Genomic DNA, 18,623 nt, shown 5'->3' with positions numbered 1-18,623 from the left:
TGGTTAATACATGCAAAGCACTAGCTGTTAAAAAATACAAAATAAGAAAGAGGCCTCAGTAATAGGAAAGTACACATCTCTTATTCTTATTGTGAGAGGTAAAGGTTCTCAATGAAGTTGAAACAGTTGGTTTTAAACCCTGACCACAAAATTCCTAGGTTTCTTAATATGAACTTCTCTGCTTCCTTCCATATACAGAAAAGAACAGTCAAATATACAGAAGCATTTCCTTTACCTTGAGGACTAATTCTAACAAACATGTTGCTTAATTATTCACAATAGCCTTGCTGGACAGATATTCAGTGATCTCTGTCTTGCACATGTATGATACAGCTGAGCCAAACTGCCTCTTGGACCCCAATTATCCTTTATTCTGAGAGAGAGAGAGAGCTGGAGAGGGAGGTCCACTGTCCATTGTGCTTCACTTATACTGTCCTTGGTTCTGTCTGTGGTGCTTTTACTGCATCAAGAATTGAAACCAGGGCCTCCCACTTAGAAAGCAGATACTCTGCTGCTGAGCTGCTTTCTATGCCCTAGTGGTCTTTTTTCATAGTTTTTTTTTTTAAATTTTTATTTATAAAATGAAAATATTGACAAGACCATAGGATAAGGGAGGTAAAATTCCACACAATTCTCACCACCAGAACTCCATATCCCATCCCCTCTCCTGATAGCTTTCCTACTCTTTATCCCTCTGGGAGTATGGACCCAGGGTCATTATGGGGTGCAGAAGGTGGGAGGTCTGGGTTCTGTAATTGCTTCTCTGCTGAATATGGGCGTTGGTAGGTGAATCCATACTCTCATCCTGTCTCTCTCTTTCCTTAGTGAGGTAGGGATCTGGCGAGGCAGGGCTCCAGGACACACTGGTGGGGCCATCTTCCCAGGGAAGTCAGGCTGGCATCATGGTAGCATCTGGAACCTGGTGGCTCAAAAAGAGTTAAGATATAAAGCAGAACAAGTTGTTGACTAATCATGAACCTAAAGTCAAGAATATTGCAGATGAAGATTTGGGGTCTCCATTTTGGAAAAAGCTAGTAGGTCTACTTTAGGTATATTGCAAGGGGCCCGTGACTTTACTGGTTTTTGCCTGAGCCTGACAGCTAACTTGCAAATGGACCCAAGATATGGTCTGTGGAGATGGTGTCATAGTAGGAAAAAGGACTAGAAAGCTGGATCAGGGAAGAGAGTAGCTCCCAAATATGGGGAAAGTATATAAGTATTGTTAACTGTAAACACCATCAATTTAATCTGGGGCCCATAGTAAGGACAAGAGCCTGTGTAACCTCTGCATCCCTGTAGGTCTGAACTTACATTCTGATGTCATGGCTAGGAACATTCTAGGCTCCACTAATTTCAGGACCCATCTTTGTGAGTGGTAGAGTATGTTGCCCAACCAGGGCCCAGACCATAAAGTTTATACAGTGCTTTTCTCGGGAGTTGGGCTGTATCGCAGCAGGTTAAGCACGTGGCACAAAGCGCAAAGGACCGGCATAAGGATCCTGGTTGGAGCACCGGCTCCCCACCTGCAGGGGAGTTGCTTCACAAATGGTGAAGCAGGTCTGCAGGTGTCTATCATTCTCTCCCCCTCTGTCTTCCCCTCCTCTCTCCATTTCTCTCTGTCCTATCGAACAATGACGACATCAACTTTTTGGGACAGTGGGCCCTATTCTCCAACAGATAGTAACTACAACAATAAAACCATAAGGGCAACAAAAGGGAATAAATAAATAAATATTTTTTTAAAAATGCTTTTATCTAAGGTAATAAAGAAACCTCTGCATCCCTGTAAGTCTGAGCTCGCATTCTGTGGTCATGGCTAGGAACATTCTAGGCTACACTAATTTCAGGACCCATCTTTGTGAGTGGTAGAGTATGTTGCCCAATCAGGGCCCAGATCATAAAGCTTATAAAATGCTTTTCTCAAGAGTTGGGTTTGTATCACAGCGGGTTAAGCACGTGGCACAAAGCGCAAGGACTGGCGTGAGGATCCTGGTTCGAGACCTGGCTCAGGTCTGCAGGTGTCTATCATTCTCTCCCCCTGTCTTCCCCTCCACTCTCCATTTCTGTCTTATCCAACAATGACGACATCAATAACAACAATAATGACTACAACAATAAAACAACAAGGGCAACAAAAGGGAAGTTTTTAAAAATGCTTTTCTCTAAGGTAATAGAATGTATACTATCATATTTATATTGTGACTCTTATTTTTTAAATTTATTTTGGATATAAAAATAGTGAGGGGTGAGGGACATAGAGAGGGAGACACCTGCAGACCTGCTTCAGCACTTGTGAAGCTTGCCCATTCCAGGTAGGAACCAGGGGCTTGAACCTGCGCTTTTCCATACTGTAATGTGTACACTTATCCAGGTGAGCCACACCTGGCACCATTATTGTGGTTCTTCTTAAGCTACAATTCTTTAAATTTTCTTTTGAGAAATCTGGTAAGCTCTTTCTCTTGAATAATTGTCCTTTTTTCCCCTGAATAAATTAGTGCACTAACTTTTGCCCTGTTGCCTGAATGATTTGAAAAATATCCTTTTGGGGGTAAGACTGAGAAAGCAGTGGTCCGGGAGGTGGCACAGTGGATAAAGCGTTGGTCTCTCAAGGACGAGGTCCTGAGTTCAATCCCCGGCAGCACATGTACCAGAGTGATGTCTGGTTCTTTCCCTCTCTCCTATCCCTCTCATTAATAAGTAAATAAAATATTTTTTAAAAAGACTGAGAGGGAGTCGGGCTGTAGCGCAGCGGGTTAAGCGCAGGTGGCGCAAAGCACAAGGACCGGCATAAGGATCCCGGTTCGAACCCCGGCTCCCCACCTGCAGGGGAGTCACTTCACAGGCGGTGAAGCAGGTCTGCAGGTGTCTATCTTTCTCTCCTCCTCTCTGTCTTCCCCTCCTCTCTCCATTTCTCTCTGTCCTATCCAACAACGACAACAACAATAATAACTAACAAAACAACAAGGGCAACAAAAGGGAATAAATAAAATAAATATTAAAAAAAAAAAGACTGAGAAAGCAGCATACCTCCCTATCCTTCTCTGAGGAAGCAGTGGCTAAACCAGATCTTGCATCTAATTTATAGAATTATTTTAAATAAATAAAAATCTGTCCAGGTTCTACATACTAGGGTCCCAGGATATAGATTTTTAACACAGCCTTTCAGTGATTCTCACCAATGATTTGGTGGGTTCCTGTAGTCGTTCTAGTCCTGTCTTGTTTATGTCCCAGGTGGTCTCCTTTGGTATTCCTAGTTGATCTGGGAGAGGAGAGGAGAGAAAGAGATCTGCTGCTGCTCGTAGCCCCGCCTCCGGAAGTCTCTCCTTTAAGTGATTCTCATGAAGATGGTGTCTAGGTATTTGGAAGCCACTGGGGCCAGATAATATGCACCCTGGTTTCAATTGCTTGTCTCTAAGCTGATTTTTTAGGCAGCAATTTTTGAGTCCCTCTTCTTCTTCAGTAGAAAACTCTAGGGTAGGTTTCTTTTATAATTTCTTTGTCTATTTGTTTCTTAAGATGGATGGGGGGACTTCAGGAGGGCGGACAAGCATGACTACAACATTTTAAGATTTTTGTTTTCAGAACGAAGCCTATAGATAAAATAAACAAAAAAAGTTCATTTACTGGTAACGAATTATAGTTGAAACAAGTGCTTTGTGATGAGCCATCCATCGGTTAGAATTCTACCTTGATAAGCTGGCAGCTGTATGTCCCTGGGTACACACACACTAACTTCTCTGGATCTTTATTTTCTTCTAAAGTAGGATGAATAGTTCTAGCTTCATAAGGCTGCAGGTGATGTTCAATTTATAAAACAATTTATTTTATGGGTTAAGTAAATAGTTGAATAATTGGTTTAGCCAGGATTTTAGTATATGCCGGATTAAATTAAATAATGTGCAGGTGCATGATATGTCAGGAAATGATATATAAAGTCCATTTTGTAGGTACAGAATGGAATTTTAGCTCACCCACAGCATGCATATATATATATATATATATATATATATATATATATATATATATATGTGTGCAGCAGCTTCCCTCCACCCCCTTAGGAATCAGGTTTGTGTTCAGGAACTTTGTGTTTATCTTAGATTTAAGAATCACATCACTCATTTCATTTTCCTTAAAACACAGGTGCTCCTATTATTCTATCTTTCCCACACTTCTACCAAGCAGATGAGAAGTTTATTTCTGCCATAGAAGGCATGCATCCAAATAAGGAATATCATGAGACATTTGTGGACATTAATCCAGTGAGTACACATCTCCTTGGTAAAAGACTGTTATAACCTGTTCATATATTATTCACCAACATAGTCTTGGACACTTAAGATGTGCAGTTCTTTCATACATATGAGGAAACGCAAGTTCTGTGCAGTGTAATGCATAATCCTACAACTCTGTAGTTAGGAAGCTGAATCCTGTGGATCTAACATGGAAATATCAGCCAACTCAGTTTAATAAAGAAAAAAAAAAAAAGCATGTGAGGAGTCGGGTGGTAGTGCTGCGGGTTAGTGTAGGTGGTGCAAAGCGCCAGGACCTGCATAAGGATCCTGGTTCGAGCACCCCCCCCTCCCCCACTTCCCACCTGCAAGGAAATTTCTTCACAAATGGTGAAGCAGGTCTGCAGGTGTCTATTTTTCTCTCCCCCATCTGTCTTCCTCTCCTCTCTCCATTTCTCTCTGTCCTATCCAACAACAACAACAGCAATAATAACCACAACAATAAAACAAGGGCAACAAAAAGGGAATAAATTTTTTTTAATTATTTTTTAAAAAAAGTAGCAGGTGGTCTGGGAGGTGGCACAGTGGATAAAGCATTGGACTCTCAAGCATGACATCCTGAATTCAATCCCCAGCAGCACATGTACCAGAGTGATGTCTGGTTCGTTCTCTCTCACTATCTTTCTCATGAATGAATAAATAACATCTTAAAAAAAAAAGTAGAGGGAGTCTCTACTTTTTTTTTTTTTAGCTCAGCGGGTTAAGTGCAGGTGGCACAAAGCACAAGGACTGGCATAAGGATCCCGATTCGAGCCCCGGCTCCCCACCTGCAGGGGAGTCACTTCACAGGTGGTGAAGCAGGTTTGCAGGTGTCTATCTTTCTCTCCCCCTCTCTCTCTGTCTTCCCTTCTTCTCTCCATTTCTCTCTGTCCTATCCAACAACGACGACATCAATAACTACAACAATAAAACAACAACAAAAGGGAATAAATAAATATAAAATTAAATTAAAAATTAAAAAAAAAAAAGTAGAACTTCCATCATTGGCAACAACTGAGATTAGACCCATGTAACCTTATCAGTCTTCCCTCACCAGCTTTAGGCATGAACGTACATACATTCCTTCTGGGCACAAATCAACAAGGTAGAAGACACCTCTCTGCTTACTCACCACCAGGAATATCTGGTTGATATATGTGCTTCAGACACTTTTGGCAAACCTTTCTACAGATACTCTTCAGAGTTTATTATGTAGTTTAATTTAAAAGGTAGCAGATAAACATACTTTAATCTTTTTATTAATAGAAGAGAAACTCTAAATCCTAAAACCGTAACAAAAGGCTTTGAATACCATTTTATGATGTGAGAGTCTTTTCACTTTAAGACTTTAAATCAGATCTTCATTCTTGGACTTGGGAACACATGGAACAAGAAAAGCAGAAATATCCTTTCAGCATCGCAATTTATGGGCACTTCAATCATAGCTATAGTAGTACTTGTAACTGAGAAACCGGTGATCTTTTGCGGAATAGTACCAGATGTACTATTCTCTCTTAGCTATTAATTAGTTCCTTTCATCAGAGAAACTTAGGTATTTGGCACTGTGAAAATTATAGAGACCCTATGTGAATGAAGGGGGAGGCTAAAAGCTTTCATATATGCAAAGTGAGCAAACTACAGGGCCCAGTGTTATTTGGAAAATGATGTTGTTTTCCCACCACAGGGGAATAAGGAGTCTCCTTCTTGTTCAGGAATGGGGTCCTTCAAAGTTTACTTAAGGAGGTGCTGGTTTAGGACCTAGGGACTATTTATTGCTTTTTTTGGTTACTGTTGCTGAATAAATGCATTGTGTTGGTGCCACAAATGGTTCCTTCTGAATGATTTTTTGTTTGTTTCTTTTTTCCTCCAGTGTCACTTGGGCTCAGTGCCAGAAAACACTACAAATCCATTGTTCCTGGTGGCCATTTTTTCCTTTTTTTTTTTTTTTTCCTGTTTTATTCAATAGGACAGAGAGAACTTGAGGGGAGGGATTAGATAGAAAGGGAGAGAAAAATGGACACCCGAAGACCAGCTTCACCACTTGTGAAGCGTTCCCACTACAGGTGGGGAGTAGAGGCTCCAACCTGGGTCCTTACACACAGTACTATGTGTGCTTGGCCAGGTACGCCACTGCCCGGCCCCCTTGAAAGTTTTTTTTTTTTTTTTTTTTTTATGAGCACAAGAGCTCAAAACAGATAAGAACACTGGTCAGCTCTGAGATATAGTTGTATTGGGAATTGAACTTGGACATCTGGCATGAAAGTCTTGTGCTATAATAATGAACTCTCTCATTAGCCTACTGGTTGCCTCTCTGAGTTCAACAAAAACCAAGAGGTTGGCACAGTTCTGTAACTTGAGTGCAAAGGTGAAGCTGCCACAGGGGGAGAGACTGCTACAGCTGCTTCTTTTGGCTCAGTTGGGTGGGCTCTGCCTTACCTGAGCCTTGTTCTCTGACTGTGACCACTGTCTTCCTCACAGCTCCTTAAAGACCATGACCTGACAGGATGTCTGTTGAATCTACCTCCTGCCAGGATCCTCTAGAGATGCCAGATGATTCTTAGAAATGGCTAATCTCCAGCCTCATCTCTGACCAGAACTAGCATTTTTTAAAATATAATTTATATATATATATATAAAGGAAACACTGCTAAAAACCATAGGATAAGAGGGGTACAACTCCACACAATTCCCACCACCAGAACTCCATATCCCATCCCCTCCCCTGATAGCTTTCCTGTTCTTTATCCCTCTGGGAGCATGGAAGGGACATTATGGGGTGTAGAAGGTAGAATGGCATTTTAGTAAGGTCCCTAAGAATTCTATGCATATGAAAAGTCTAGGGAACAACAATCTACCAGGCAACCACCACAATCCACAGTTCTCATTCTGTTTTGGGGCCAGTTTATCCTTTCTCAGTCTATCAAACATGGCAAGGACCTCCCTATTCATCAGAACCAGGAAGGGTAAAAATTTTGTCTGTGGTTTTAATTTATCTCAGTGTTTTCTTTCCACTTCTCTGATTTTCAGTTGACTGGAATTATACTAAGAGGAGCCAAGAGGATTCAGATCAATGTTTATGTCAAAAAGTTAGACGACTTTACGTAAGTGTTCTTTCTTTCCAGAGGCAAAAAGTGGCTTTGCTACCTTGACTTTCTGAATGTAGTTCACTTTCTAAGTCTGTTCCCTTTGTCTTTAATGTGTGTGTGTGTGTGGGGGGGGGGGAGAACACGAACAGCATTTTTGTTGTGTAATTTATTTATTTAACCAAGCATATACTAATAGCTTTCCATGGATAGACATTGTTCTAAGTACTTCATATACATTAACTCATTCTTCACAATAACCCTGTATTATCGCCATTTTAAAAGCAAGGAAGAGGAAGCGCAGAGAGGTTAGGCAACATGTTAGAACTCAGTTAGTAAGGCCCCAGTGTTTACCAGTTCCACTAAGTGTTTCCCTCTTTAGGATTCTGGATGGCTTCTATTCATTCCCTTTTTTTTTTTCTCCTTCACGCTACTCTCCAAGGTTAACCACAAGCTCTCACTTGGATGGTTTAAAAAGTTCCTGGGTCCAGTCTCTTATTTCTGGACTCATAAAAACCACTGCTAAATTTGCACTCTTTAAGTATAACCCCCTGGGCTCAATCTTCTCAATGTGAATCAAAAAAAATTTTTTTGTTATTATCTTTGTTTATTAGATACAAAGAGCTAGAAATTGAGGAAAGCAGGAGACAGAGAGGGAGAGAAAGAGACACCTGCAACACTGCTTCACCATTCATGAAGCTTTCCCCATATAGGTGGGGACCAAGGGCTTGAACCTAGGTCCTTGAGCATGTGCACTCAACTAGGTACGCCACCACCCAGCCCCATGAATTTTTTATATGAGAAAAATACAAATTCATGTTAACTTACAATGAAACAATACAAAAACTATAAACATTATCATAATTGTCTAGCAAATGCTTGGTTTCCCCATTGTGTTTGCCAGACTTAGCATACATGAAATGAATCTTTAAGTAAATGTGGTCTGCAAGAATATATATATATATATATATATATATATATATATATATATATATATATATATATATGGTATATTTTTTCACCCAAAGTATATTTGAGGTAATATAATTTAGTTCAGATTCAGAGTCAAGTTGAGATTATGATCCTAACTCTTCCATTTACTCAAGGTAGGGCTAACTACCTTAAGTAGGTAGGCTCATACTTTCCTTGAGACAGTAATTATTGGAACAATAATACCTACTGCTTGGGATTACTGTGAGAATTAGAGGACTGGATGTTCTCAAACACCAGGCACTTAGCTAGTGCATGGTAAATACTCTGAGCTCTTGTGAAGACAATACTTAGTGGCCTACTTATAGAACATTCTAAGGAATGACAGCATTGTTCTGCAGACTGTACATCTGATAACTTTGGGAAGCATAGTAATTCTCTTGATGAATGTGTTTTCAGCATCTTGTACTTTGATAAAAAAAAAACCTCACATAGATGTATAACATTAGTAATTGTTAAGACTTACAACCTAGAAAGTTACTTTTATGTGTTTGCAAGGATAATCTAGAAGTCTAAGTTACAGGTCATTGGCTGAAATGAGTGTGCTAGAACTTTCCTATAAACTTGTCTATCCAGACCAGTGCATGATGACAAGGATGCCTACAAAGTAATAATATCTGGAGTTGGGAAGTCGCTTCACAAGCAGTGAAGTGGGTCTGCAGGTGTCTTTCTCTACTTCTCTCCTTTCCCCTCCTCTCTCCATTTCTCTCTGTCCTATCCAACAACAATGACATCAATAATAACAACAACTACAGCAACAATAAAAAGACAAGGGCAACAAAAGGGAAAATAAATAAAATTTTTAAAAGTAATAATCTCATCTTTTGTCTTTGTAGTGAAACAGGAAACATTAGAGAAATGGTTTTTCCAGTGATGCATGTCAATGAGGTGAGTCTGGGGAGGGAGTCAGGGGAATGCTTTCTGTCCAAGTATGGGATATGTGATGTTGCCACTGTGATGCCGACTTTGTAGTTATGTATAACTTAAGATGTAAAAATGGGGGGTGACTTTTTAAAAACTCATCTGCCCTCAGAAAATGCCTGTATAAATGTTTATAATAAATTACCTGTGTTGGAGATTGAAAATGATAGAATTCTCTTTTTTTTTCCAGAATATTATTCAATAATTCCCTTCTGGGGAGCTGGCTATGTAAGAAATAAAGTGCAAAGCTAAATTTGAAGCAGTGTTAGATACTGCTAAAGAACAGCCAATGCAATCTGAGCCTAAATTAGGCCAAAGTTCTGTTTGTCATAATTTTTATGGATTGTAGCTCTCCAGATACTGTGCCCCTTTGCTCTCTGTTTAGAAAGTGTCGTCCTACAAGATCTCCTGTCACCTAGACCTTCTGGAATTCTGATTAGCTTAAAGACTTCTATGAATGCTTTCTGTGGAAACCTCAGGTCTTGATTAGTATAGATCTCATCAACTGAATAATTATACTATTTTGCCACATATACCATTGCTGGAATATTTCATTCATTCATCCATTAACCAGCCAACATTAACTGAGAGTCTATTCTGTGATGGTACTATCCCCAGTGTTAAGGAAAAATGAGGTTAAGGTTCTTGCCTTCAGAGAACTCAGTCTCAGAGATATGAACAATAACAATAATAATAAGAGCATGAAGATAGTGAGATGAAAGCCCAGAAATAGGATCTTTATTCATGTCAGAGGTGGCCAAAGAAAACTTCCGGAAGAAAGTTATGCTAAGCTAGATTTTGAAGGAACTTCAGTTGTGAGCTGGAACTGCCTAATGCAAAGCAAAAGATACTTATCTTGGTGTCTCAATATTTTCCCACTCCTAAAATATTTTGAGAGTAAAATGTTTCTTCAGGAGAAAAGAATAGGATGTTAAATGAAAAAATGCCCCACCTGATTGCTCTAATTTATAAATGGATGTTTAGTATCTCTGCTTTGCTAACAGGAACACATATCCAAACTGCTTAATGATTTGGAAGAATGATACAGTAAAAATTCTCATACCCCAGGCATTTATTAATCAAGAGAATTCTACTTTCTTGTCCCTGACCCTAGAGTGTTCTCATTGATGCAGAGACTGCAAGTCGACTGAAGTCTGTGATTAATACCACTCTCATCATCACCAACATACCCTACATTGTTATGGCACTGGGTGTATTCTTTGGTTTGGTCTTCACCTGGCTTGCATGCAAGGGACAGGCATCCATGGATGAGGTGAGCAGAAACTGGAGAACTTCTTTGCTATATAGCCTTACTATTTGGGGCGCTCTTGGTGGGAATGGAATTCCCAGGAGTAAGTTGTACATCTATGAAAACAGTAACCTGAAGAAGGAAAGACTATGTAACAGTTAAACATCTGGGTTTTTTGTCAGGCTGCCTAAGTTTGAATGTCAATTTTGCCACTTTGTGGCTGTGTGACCCTAGAAATTGCTTCAGTTTATCTGTACGACATAACAAGAGCACCTTCCTGGGTATCTTTTCTTTCTTTTAAAAAATATTTTATTTATCTATTTTTATGAGAGACTCAAGGAGAAAGAGAGTAGGAGAGAGAGACATCAACAAACTGCTCAGCTCTGGTTTATGGTAGTGCTGAGGATTGAATCTGAGACCTCAGAATCTTAGGCATTAGTCTTTTTGCATAACTATTATGCTATCTCCTCAGTCCCCTGGGTAGTTTATTTCCTTTTAATATTTTATTTATAATGAGAGACTTATAGAGAAAGATACTGAGACCAGAGCACTGCTCAACTCTGGTTTATGGTAGTGCTGGGCATTGAACCTGGGACCTTAGATCCTCAGGCATGAACGTCTTTTGCATAACCACTATGCTATCTCCTCAGCCCTGGGAAGTTTCTCAAAAGGTTTAAATGGTGTGTTAAACAAAGCACTTGGTTCAGTGTTAATATTTAGTAAGAATTCATTTGTCATATAATAACATTTGTCATACAATAAAGCAGCTCTAAGATGATAGAACAGCCAGAGATCTGCTTGGAAAGATTCCCCACTACCTGCCACGCAGTTTATCTTTCTATAACAAATGTTTGGAATATAGACGTGCTTTCCTTAAGGGAGAGGAACAACTCCACGTAGTTAGATTCAATAGAATTATACTAGTCTCCGTAAATGATTAGCTGGTCAACCCAGATGTCTGGATGCTTTCAATGAGCCTTTTCACAAAGACCTTTCTTAATTGTAAGCAGTTTTATTTAAAAAAAAAAAATTGTTTTATTTATTTTCCCTTTTGTTGCCCTTGTTGTTTTTCATTGTTGTAGTTATTATTGTTGTTGTAATTGACGTAGTCGTTGTTAGATAAGACAGAGAGAAATGGAGAGAGGAGGGGAAGACAGAGAAGGCGAGAGAAAGACAACCTGCAGACCTGCTTCACCGCCTGTGAAGCCACGCCCCTGCAGGTGGGGAGCTGCTGGCTCTAACTGGGATCCTTAAGCCAGTCCTTGCATTTCGTGTCACGTGTGCTTAACCTGCTGCGTTGCTGCCTGACTCCCTATGGTTCTTTCTTTCTTTTTTAAATTATCCTGGCCTCTTCAACTCAGTTTGTCTGAGACAAATGGGAAGAGAAGATGGGGGGGGGGGGGTTTGGGCAGTGGCCCACCAGGTTAAGCGCATATAGTACAATTGCAGTTGGAGCCTGCTTCACAATTGTGAAGCAGGTCTGCAGGTGTCTTTTTTCTCTCCCTATCTTTCCCTCCCCTCAATTTCTCTGTCTTATCCAAAAAAAAAAAAAAAAAGGGGAAGCAATGGCCACCAGGAGCAGTGGATTCATAGTGCTGGCACCAGCCCCAACAATAACCCTGGAGGCAAAAAAAAAAAAAAAAGATGTAACCACCTGAATAATATTGGATCAGATAGATTTCCCCACCTTCCATTACATACTATAACCCACGTATGAATATGAATTATCGGTGAGACAATTATTTTGCCATTTCTGAGTCTTTCAGTTTGACATTGTACAGTAACAGATATTGATAAACAGGAAAAAAAAAAGTCTGTATAAATGTTGTTACTGCTCCTGTAATGAACTATTTCCACATATTCAACAAGCAAGCAAATATTAAATACCTACTACTTCTGAGAATTGTTGTTGGGTTTCAAACCAGAGAGGTTAATTTAATAGTGACAAGTATTATAGTCTAGGTCAACACAGGGAGCCAGGGGAGTGGTCAGATCAGGCACACGTGATAGCGCTGCTGGTTAAGCACACGTGGCTGTGAAGTGCAAGGACTAGCATAAGGATCCTGGTTCGAGCCCCCAGCTCCCCACCTGCAAGGGAGTCGCTTCACAAGTGTGAAGCAGGTCTGCAGGTGTCTATCTTTCTCTCCCCCTCTGTCGTCCCCTCCTCTCTCCATTTCTCTGTCCTATCCAACAACGACGACAGCAGCAACAATAATAACTATGACAACAATGAAAAACAAGGGCAATAAAAGGGAGAATTAAAAAAATAATAATAATCTGAAAAAGCAAGAAGCAGGCCAAGAGTTTAGTAGGATGACTGTGTTCCTCCTGTCAGTCTCTCTTCCTTTTACCCTCTTTCATAGGCCCCCTCAGCTATTTATTATATGATGCCGTTTCTGGGATGAACATCTAACTTTACTGTCCCTTCTTCTGAGTCTCAGGGGACAGCAGATGAAAGAGCACCTCTGATACGAACCTAATTGTGGCCTAAGCTTGGTAAAGGAACTGCGTGAGCTGTCCTGCCCTGGACCACAGTGTGGAGAAACCATGTGTCCTCACAGGCTTGTTGCCTGATATCAAAAGAAGAGAGACCAGTGATGGCGAGTGATGAGATAGCAACATGGCCAGAGGTTAGAAGATCAGACTGACATGGTTGGTCCTTAGCCCTTATCAAATCCCATGACCCCTGACAAATAGTTTGTTTTTTTTTTCATGTGTCTAGCATATATTTAATAATAAAATCCTGTAATTTTTGTGTGTGTGTGTGTGTTGGGTACTGGAAGCTCCAGAATTTTGTGATCACTGTTGTAGTTATAATGGCTCTGTATCACTTGCTAATGTAACTTATTCTGTATGTTTCATTCACCAAACTTAGTGTGACAAATATATTCGTAATATTTTATGTTGCATGCCTCCACCCATTTCACCCCCTAAGCATAAGTAAACAAGAGTTCAGAACCCAGGGTAAAATGGTAGTTTCGTTCAATACATCCCTCAAATGCATCTACTTCTCTCTTAAGGTTAACTTTACATGTCCTTTAGGAAAATACTTTTCAAAGTCTTTTTATTAATTTCCTACTGAAGTTAACAAGGGCAAGGGGCTGGGTGTGGTGAGCACATGAGGGTTTTTTTTTTTTCACTTGTACTTTAGGGTTTTTTTTTTCACTTGTACTTTTGTGAACGAAAAGAATGCACAAATATTGTGGCTAGGGCAAATGCAGGCTACATGTAAAGTGAAAAAAAAAAAGCCAGTTATGACATTTGTAAGTAGTCAACTTACTTCTTTAATCAAGATGGTTTTGATGTGGAAAGGTGCATTTGAGAAACTATAATCAGTAATTTTCCCCCACTACCCTTGCCAAATATAATACTGTATGAAATACAATGTTAAGTGATTATGAGATTATTTGTGACTAAAGAAAATTCATCCACTAGCAGCCTAAGATATACACAAATTTCAAGAAGACCAACTATACTAGAGATATTTTTTTTCAGGGCATTTTTGGTAACTTTGAAATTGTTTTTCTAAGTTAATCTTTCCTCAAATCCAGTTCTTTCTATTGTTTTGTATCTCACTGTCACTCATTGGATAATTCGTGACAATCATTTTGCTGACAGAATGATGACATCTAAAAATATAGTACAAAAAGTGCTTCAAAAGAAGGTAGGTCCCTTGGGACTGAAGCAGAGACATCTCTCTTAAGAAAGCCTCTTGGCATCAATAACAACGATAATAACTACAAAGAAATAAAAAGGCAACAAAAGGGAAAATAAATAAATAAATAAAAGAAAAAAGAAAGCCTCTTGGATTTCAGTGTAATCTGTGTCAGAGGACTGAAAGCCATCTACATCACAGAATTCTGACATATTCTTTTTAATTTCTTTATTGGGGGATTAATGTTTTACAGTTGTCAGTAAATACAATAGTTTGTACATGCATAACATTTCTCAGTTTTCCACATAACAATACAACCCCCATTAGGTCCTCTGTCATCCTTTTCCAGGACCTGTACTCCCCCCACCCCCACATCAGAGTCTTTTACTTTGGTGCAATACACCAAACATATTTCATTATCTAAGTTCACTATCCATTTTAATTGGAAAAACCTGTTAACTATCTGTCTCAATGCTCACAGAATTAACAGCGGAATCATTCCATGACATTTTTAAAAACTGAATCTCAATGTAAATAAAATTGAAAAAAGGTCCTAAGTTTCACTTACATAACTTTGGATTCCTGAATGAGGGTAACAAATCACTTTAGCTTGCCCCAATTTCCCTTCTCTCTACACTAAAGCTGGCTACCTAAAGTATGCGATCTTTTCCCTTCTTTAAGTGGCAGTTCATTTAACTTTCAACTTCTCTATAAATTAAGAGAGAATAAATAAATACAAGTCATCAGGATCTGAAAACTAAATATTATGTGTTTGATAATGCCCAATATCTAAATTTCAAAAATTGGCATGGTTTACTTTTTGTGTTCACTTATTGTCACTGATAAGCCAGTGCATTTTCTTTGGGTCATGCTATTACCATGATGTGACTATCTCTGAGAAGGAAGTTTTAAATATTGTGAATGATAGCACTCATTAGTGAGGCACACCTTTACACTGAATCACACACAGGCAAGGAGACCAAAATATTATTTACATCAGAATTCCTAGTAGTTACATGACTTAAAGTCATATTTGATAGTTTTCTTCCGAAAAGTTTATGGTGGTAGATTCATAAAATGCAGTCAAGATTTCTGGTTAAGAATGAATGTACTGAGGAGACAGTTAATGAAGACCCAGCGGGATGGAGACTCTAACCCGGCTCAGGTCTTCACTCACACATCCTGCAGCATAGACTACTGCAGCAACCTCTCCCCACTTTCTGTTGCCACCGGCAATGGCTTTTCTCTTTCCATTATTGCTCTGAAATCTATTTGAAATCTAGTTCAAGACCCCAGGATACAACAACGGATTCAAGGGGATGCTCCAACCGCTGCCGAGTAGGAGGAGGGGACCTCCTGCGCCTCTCCCCCTTCCAGCTACCTGGCAGCTCCGCAGCGAGCGCTAGGGGCGAGCTGCTCTGCTCCAGGTGATGCACTTCAGAAGGCTGCTGGAGAAGAGAGCTGTTTTTGATTGTGCAAGTTCCAGTGGGAACTGTAGTTAAGCAGCTGAGAGGAGTAAGAAAGAGCAGAAGCCAGAGGGAGGGACAGAGTGCCGCGCCAGAAAGGCAGAGGGAGAGAAAGCTATGCTGGAAGACGCAGCAATTCATGAATATCTGAGCAGCTGATGGAGTAAAGGCATCAGTTCAGGACGCACTGAAAAAGCACTTGACTCCCCCGAGGGCTACTTCAGGAGCTCCTGTCTCCCTCTTTTTGTTGTTAGGACCATTTAGACCAGAGTTTCTTATAAAATGAAGACTATCTTTATTGAATGTTCTTTGGAATATTTGTGATAGTGTTTCTGAATGAAAGCATCATTCATATACAATAGTTCTCATCAAATGTATTCCTTCTTGTCTGCCCAAATGTGGAGGAACGGGAAATAAAATGTGACTATTGCTCTAATAACAATGGAGAACCTCTCATTTCCAAGAACCTTTTCTATAGATCCTCTCCTACTTGTCATAATATAGGACAACAATAAAGGCTGTTGTTTTTCTTAATTAAATAAGCCTGTTTTTAAAAATAACACAGTAGATAACAACACAAAGTGCTTTAGACAAAAGATAACAAACACTGCCAAATAGTATTACTGAACACATTAAGGAAGAGGGAGGGCTAGGAAATGAGTATCTTCCAATCAAGTAAACTCTGTCCTTCAAATCTTCACTTATGCTATTCTTTGTTTAATTAAATTCATTTGTTAAAGCCATTTATGTATGGCCTTTTCTTTCCCCCATCTTTTCTTTGAACTTTTTTATGTAGGACTTGAAAACTGGGGCTTATAGTGAAGTGGATAGAGTAGAGAATTTAAACCTGGCATCTGATTTGGCTATGCTATCACAGAAGAGTGGCTTTCTGCCAGTCATCTGACGTCATTGTGTCTCTCAGATAGTGCTTGGACCTTAAAATGGAGGCAACTGCTCATTCATTCACTCATTCATTTATTCAGTCATTCACTTGCTTGCTGTGTCATTTCATTAATCCATCAAATCAGATTTTAATCAGAAAATAAAACACAAGTAGAACCTGAGCTGGAATTGGCGTATTGTCCCAAAGTAAAAGACTCTGGGTTGGGTGGGGGGGCAGAATACAGGTCCAAAAAGGATGACAGAGGACCTAGTGGGGGTTGTATTGTTATATGGAAAACTGGGGAATGTTATGCATGTACAAATTATTGTATTTACTGTGGAATGTAAAACATTAATTCCCCAATAAAGAAAATTAAAGAAAAGAAAAAATCAGATCTTAACATATCAAATGCTGCCAGCATGTAAAGTTTGTATGTATTTTTTATTGGGAGCTTAATGGTTTATAGTACAGTTATTGGCATATGGGTACAATTTCCCATCTCGATAAGATAGGTGCCTACACCCCCACCTTATATCTTTTTCCATCATCATGCACTGGGACTTGAAAGACACTCCCACCCACTCACCTGCACCCTGAGTCCCCAATAACCCCACAGTCTTTCGCCAGAGTCTTGAGGAGTTTGAAGACATCATGTTAGATGCCGGTTCGAGTCCCCGTCTCCCCACCTGCAGGGGAGTTGCTTCACAAGCAGTGAAGCAGGTCTACAGGTATCTGTCTTTCTCTCTCCTTCTCTGTCTTCCCCCTCCTCTCTCCATTTCTCTCTGTCCTATCCAACAACGACAACAATAATAACTACAACAATAAAACAAGGGCAACAAAAGGGAATAAATAAAATAAATATTTATAAATAAATAATTTATTTTTTAAAAAGAAAAGAAACATGGACAGGATGGTGGCGGTTCAAGCCCCTGGTCTCCACCTGCAGGGGAAAAGCTTTGCAAGCAGTGAAGCAGGGCTGTAGGTGTCTCTCTGTCTCTCTTTCTTTCACCCCCTTCTCTCTTGATTTATGACTGTTTCTATCCAATAAAAAAAAAAAAAATGAATGTACCAGTGTCAGGTGGTGGCACACCTGGTTGAGTGCAAGTTACAATGTGCAAGGACAACAATAAAACAAGGGCAACAAAAGGGAATAAATAAAATAAATATTTATAAATAAATAAATAATTTTTTTAAAAGAAAAGAAACATGGACAGGGTGGTGGCGGTTCAAGCTCCTGGTCCCCACCTGCAGGGGGAAAGCTCTGCCATTGGTGCAGCAGGATTGCAGGTGTCTCTCTTATCTCCCTCTCTATCACCCCTTTCTCTGTTGAGTTCTGGCTGTCTCTAATACATACGTAAACATTAAAAAAAAAAGAGAGAGAACATACCAAATGGGCTTTCAGACACGAGAGGTTACCTTCTTTCAGGAAAAATTGGAAGTTGAACACAGGACAAGAATGGTCTTTGCCACTTTTAGCTCCAAGCTTCACCCACTCAACTGTATTTCCTCATGTTCTGAAAAGACTACTAATAGTTAAGTGGAGTAAATATTATACAACTAACCCCTACTAGGGTTTTTCATAAGCCACACTAATTTTTATTGTTATTTATAAATTGTTGTTATTTGATATGAATTCTGCAGCAAATGATCTTCATTCTTGATCCTCTGGACATTATTACTGGAACTGCTTACAGCTATTAGAAGAATACTGACCAAAACACATTTTATGTAACTTACAGTCTGTCCATTTCATGTAATTCTTGCCATGTTTATTCTGTCCTTAATGCTAAAAGATGTTTCAATAATAATAATAATAATAAAAGTCTGTATAAAACTGCACTGGAAATGTTGTCAGATGTCCAGTTATCTTGTATTTTCATTTGAAAGCCCTTCCTGATGGACACAGACCTGAATCACACCCTTCCAGTCCCTCTCCCATCTCAGTCTTGCTATTTCAGGCTGCTGACAGGCAGCCAGACCAAGGGAACCTCAATTAGGTCTCACACTGAGCTTTCCCACTCAGGTCTTTCTCCAGTATCTCTCAGGAGCAACGGAGGGTGGAGTTTAATACCTTCCAGAATGGGTTCTCAAGCAAAGGGGGCTAAAGT

The 18,623-nt window shown here is 39.6% G+C and overlaps 1 protein-coding gene across 1 annotated transcript in view; it reads left to right on the top strand.

Annotated features, from left to right (window-relative positions):
- SCARB2 (scavenger receptor class B member 2) overlaps nt 1–13,481 on the top strand; it is a 77,997-nt gene extending 64,516 nt beyond the window's left edge. The window contains exons 8-12 of the mRNA XM_007519818.3: nt 4,141–4,259; nt 7,296–7,369; nt 9,178–9,229; nt 10,377–10,535; nt 12,953–13,481. Coding sequence (XP_007519880.1) covers nt 4,141–4,259; nt 7,296–7,369; nt 9,178–9,229; nt 10,377–10,535; nt 12,953–12,991 — 443 coding nt within the window. The 3' untranslated portion in view covers nt 12,992–13,481. The remainder of the gene's footprint in view (nt 1–4,140; nt 4,260–7,295; nt 7,370–9,177; nt 9,230–10,376; nt 10,536–12,952) is intronic.
- The last annotated feature ends 5,142 nt before the right edge of the window (nt 13,482–18,623 follow it).

The sequence above is a fragment of the Erinaceus europaeus genome, chromosome 3 (assembly GCF_950295315.1).
Source record: "Erinaceus europaeus chromosome 3, mEriEur2.1, whole genome shotgun sequence".
NCBI classification, from domain to species: domain Eukaryota; kingdom Metazoa; phylum Chordata; class Mammalia; order Eulipotyphla; family Erinaceidae; genus Erinaceus; species Erinaceus europaeus.
The sequence above is the reverse complement of the archived record's forward strand: the minus strand, read 5'-3'. Positions and strand labels throughout refer to the sequence as shown.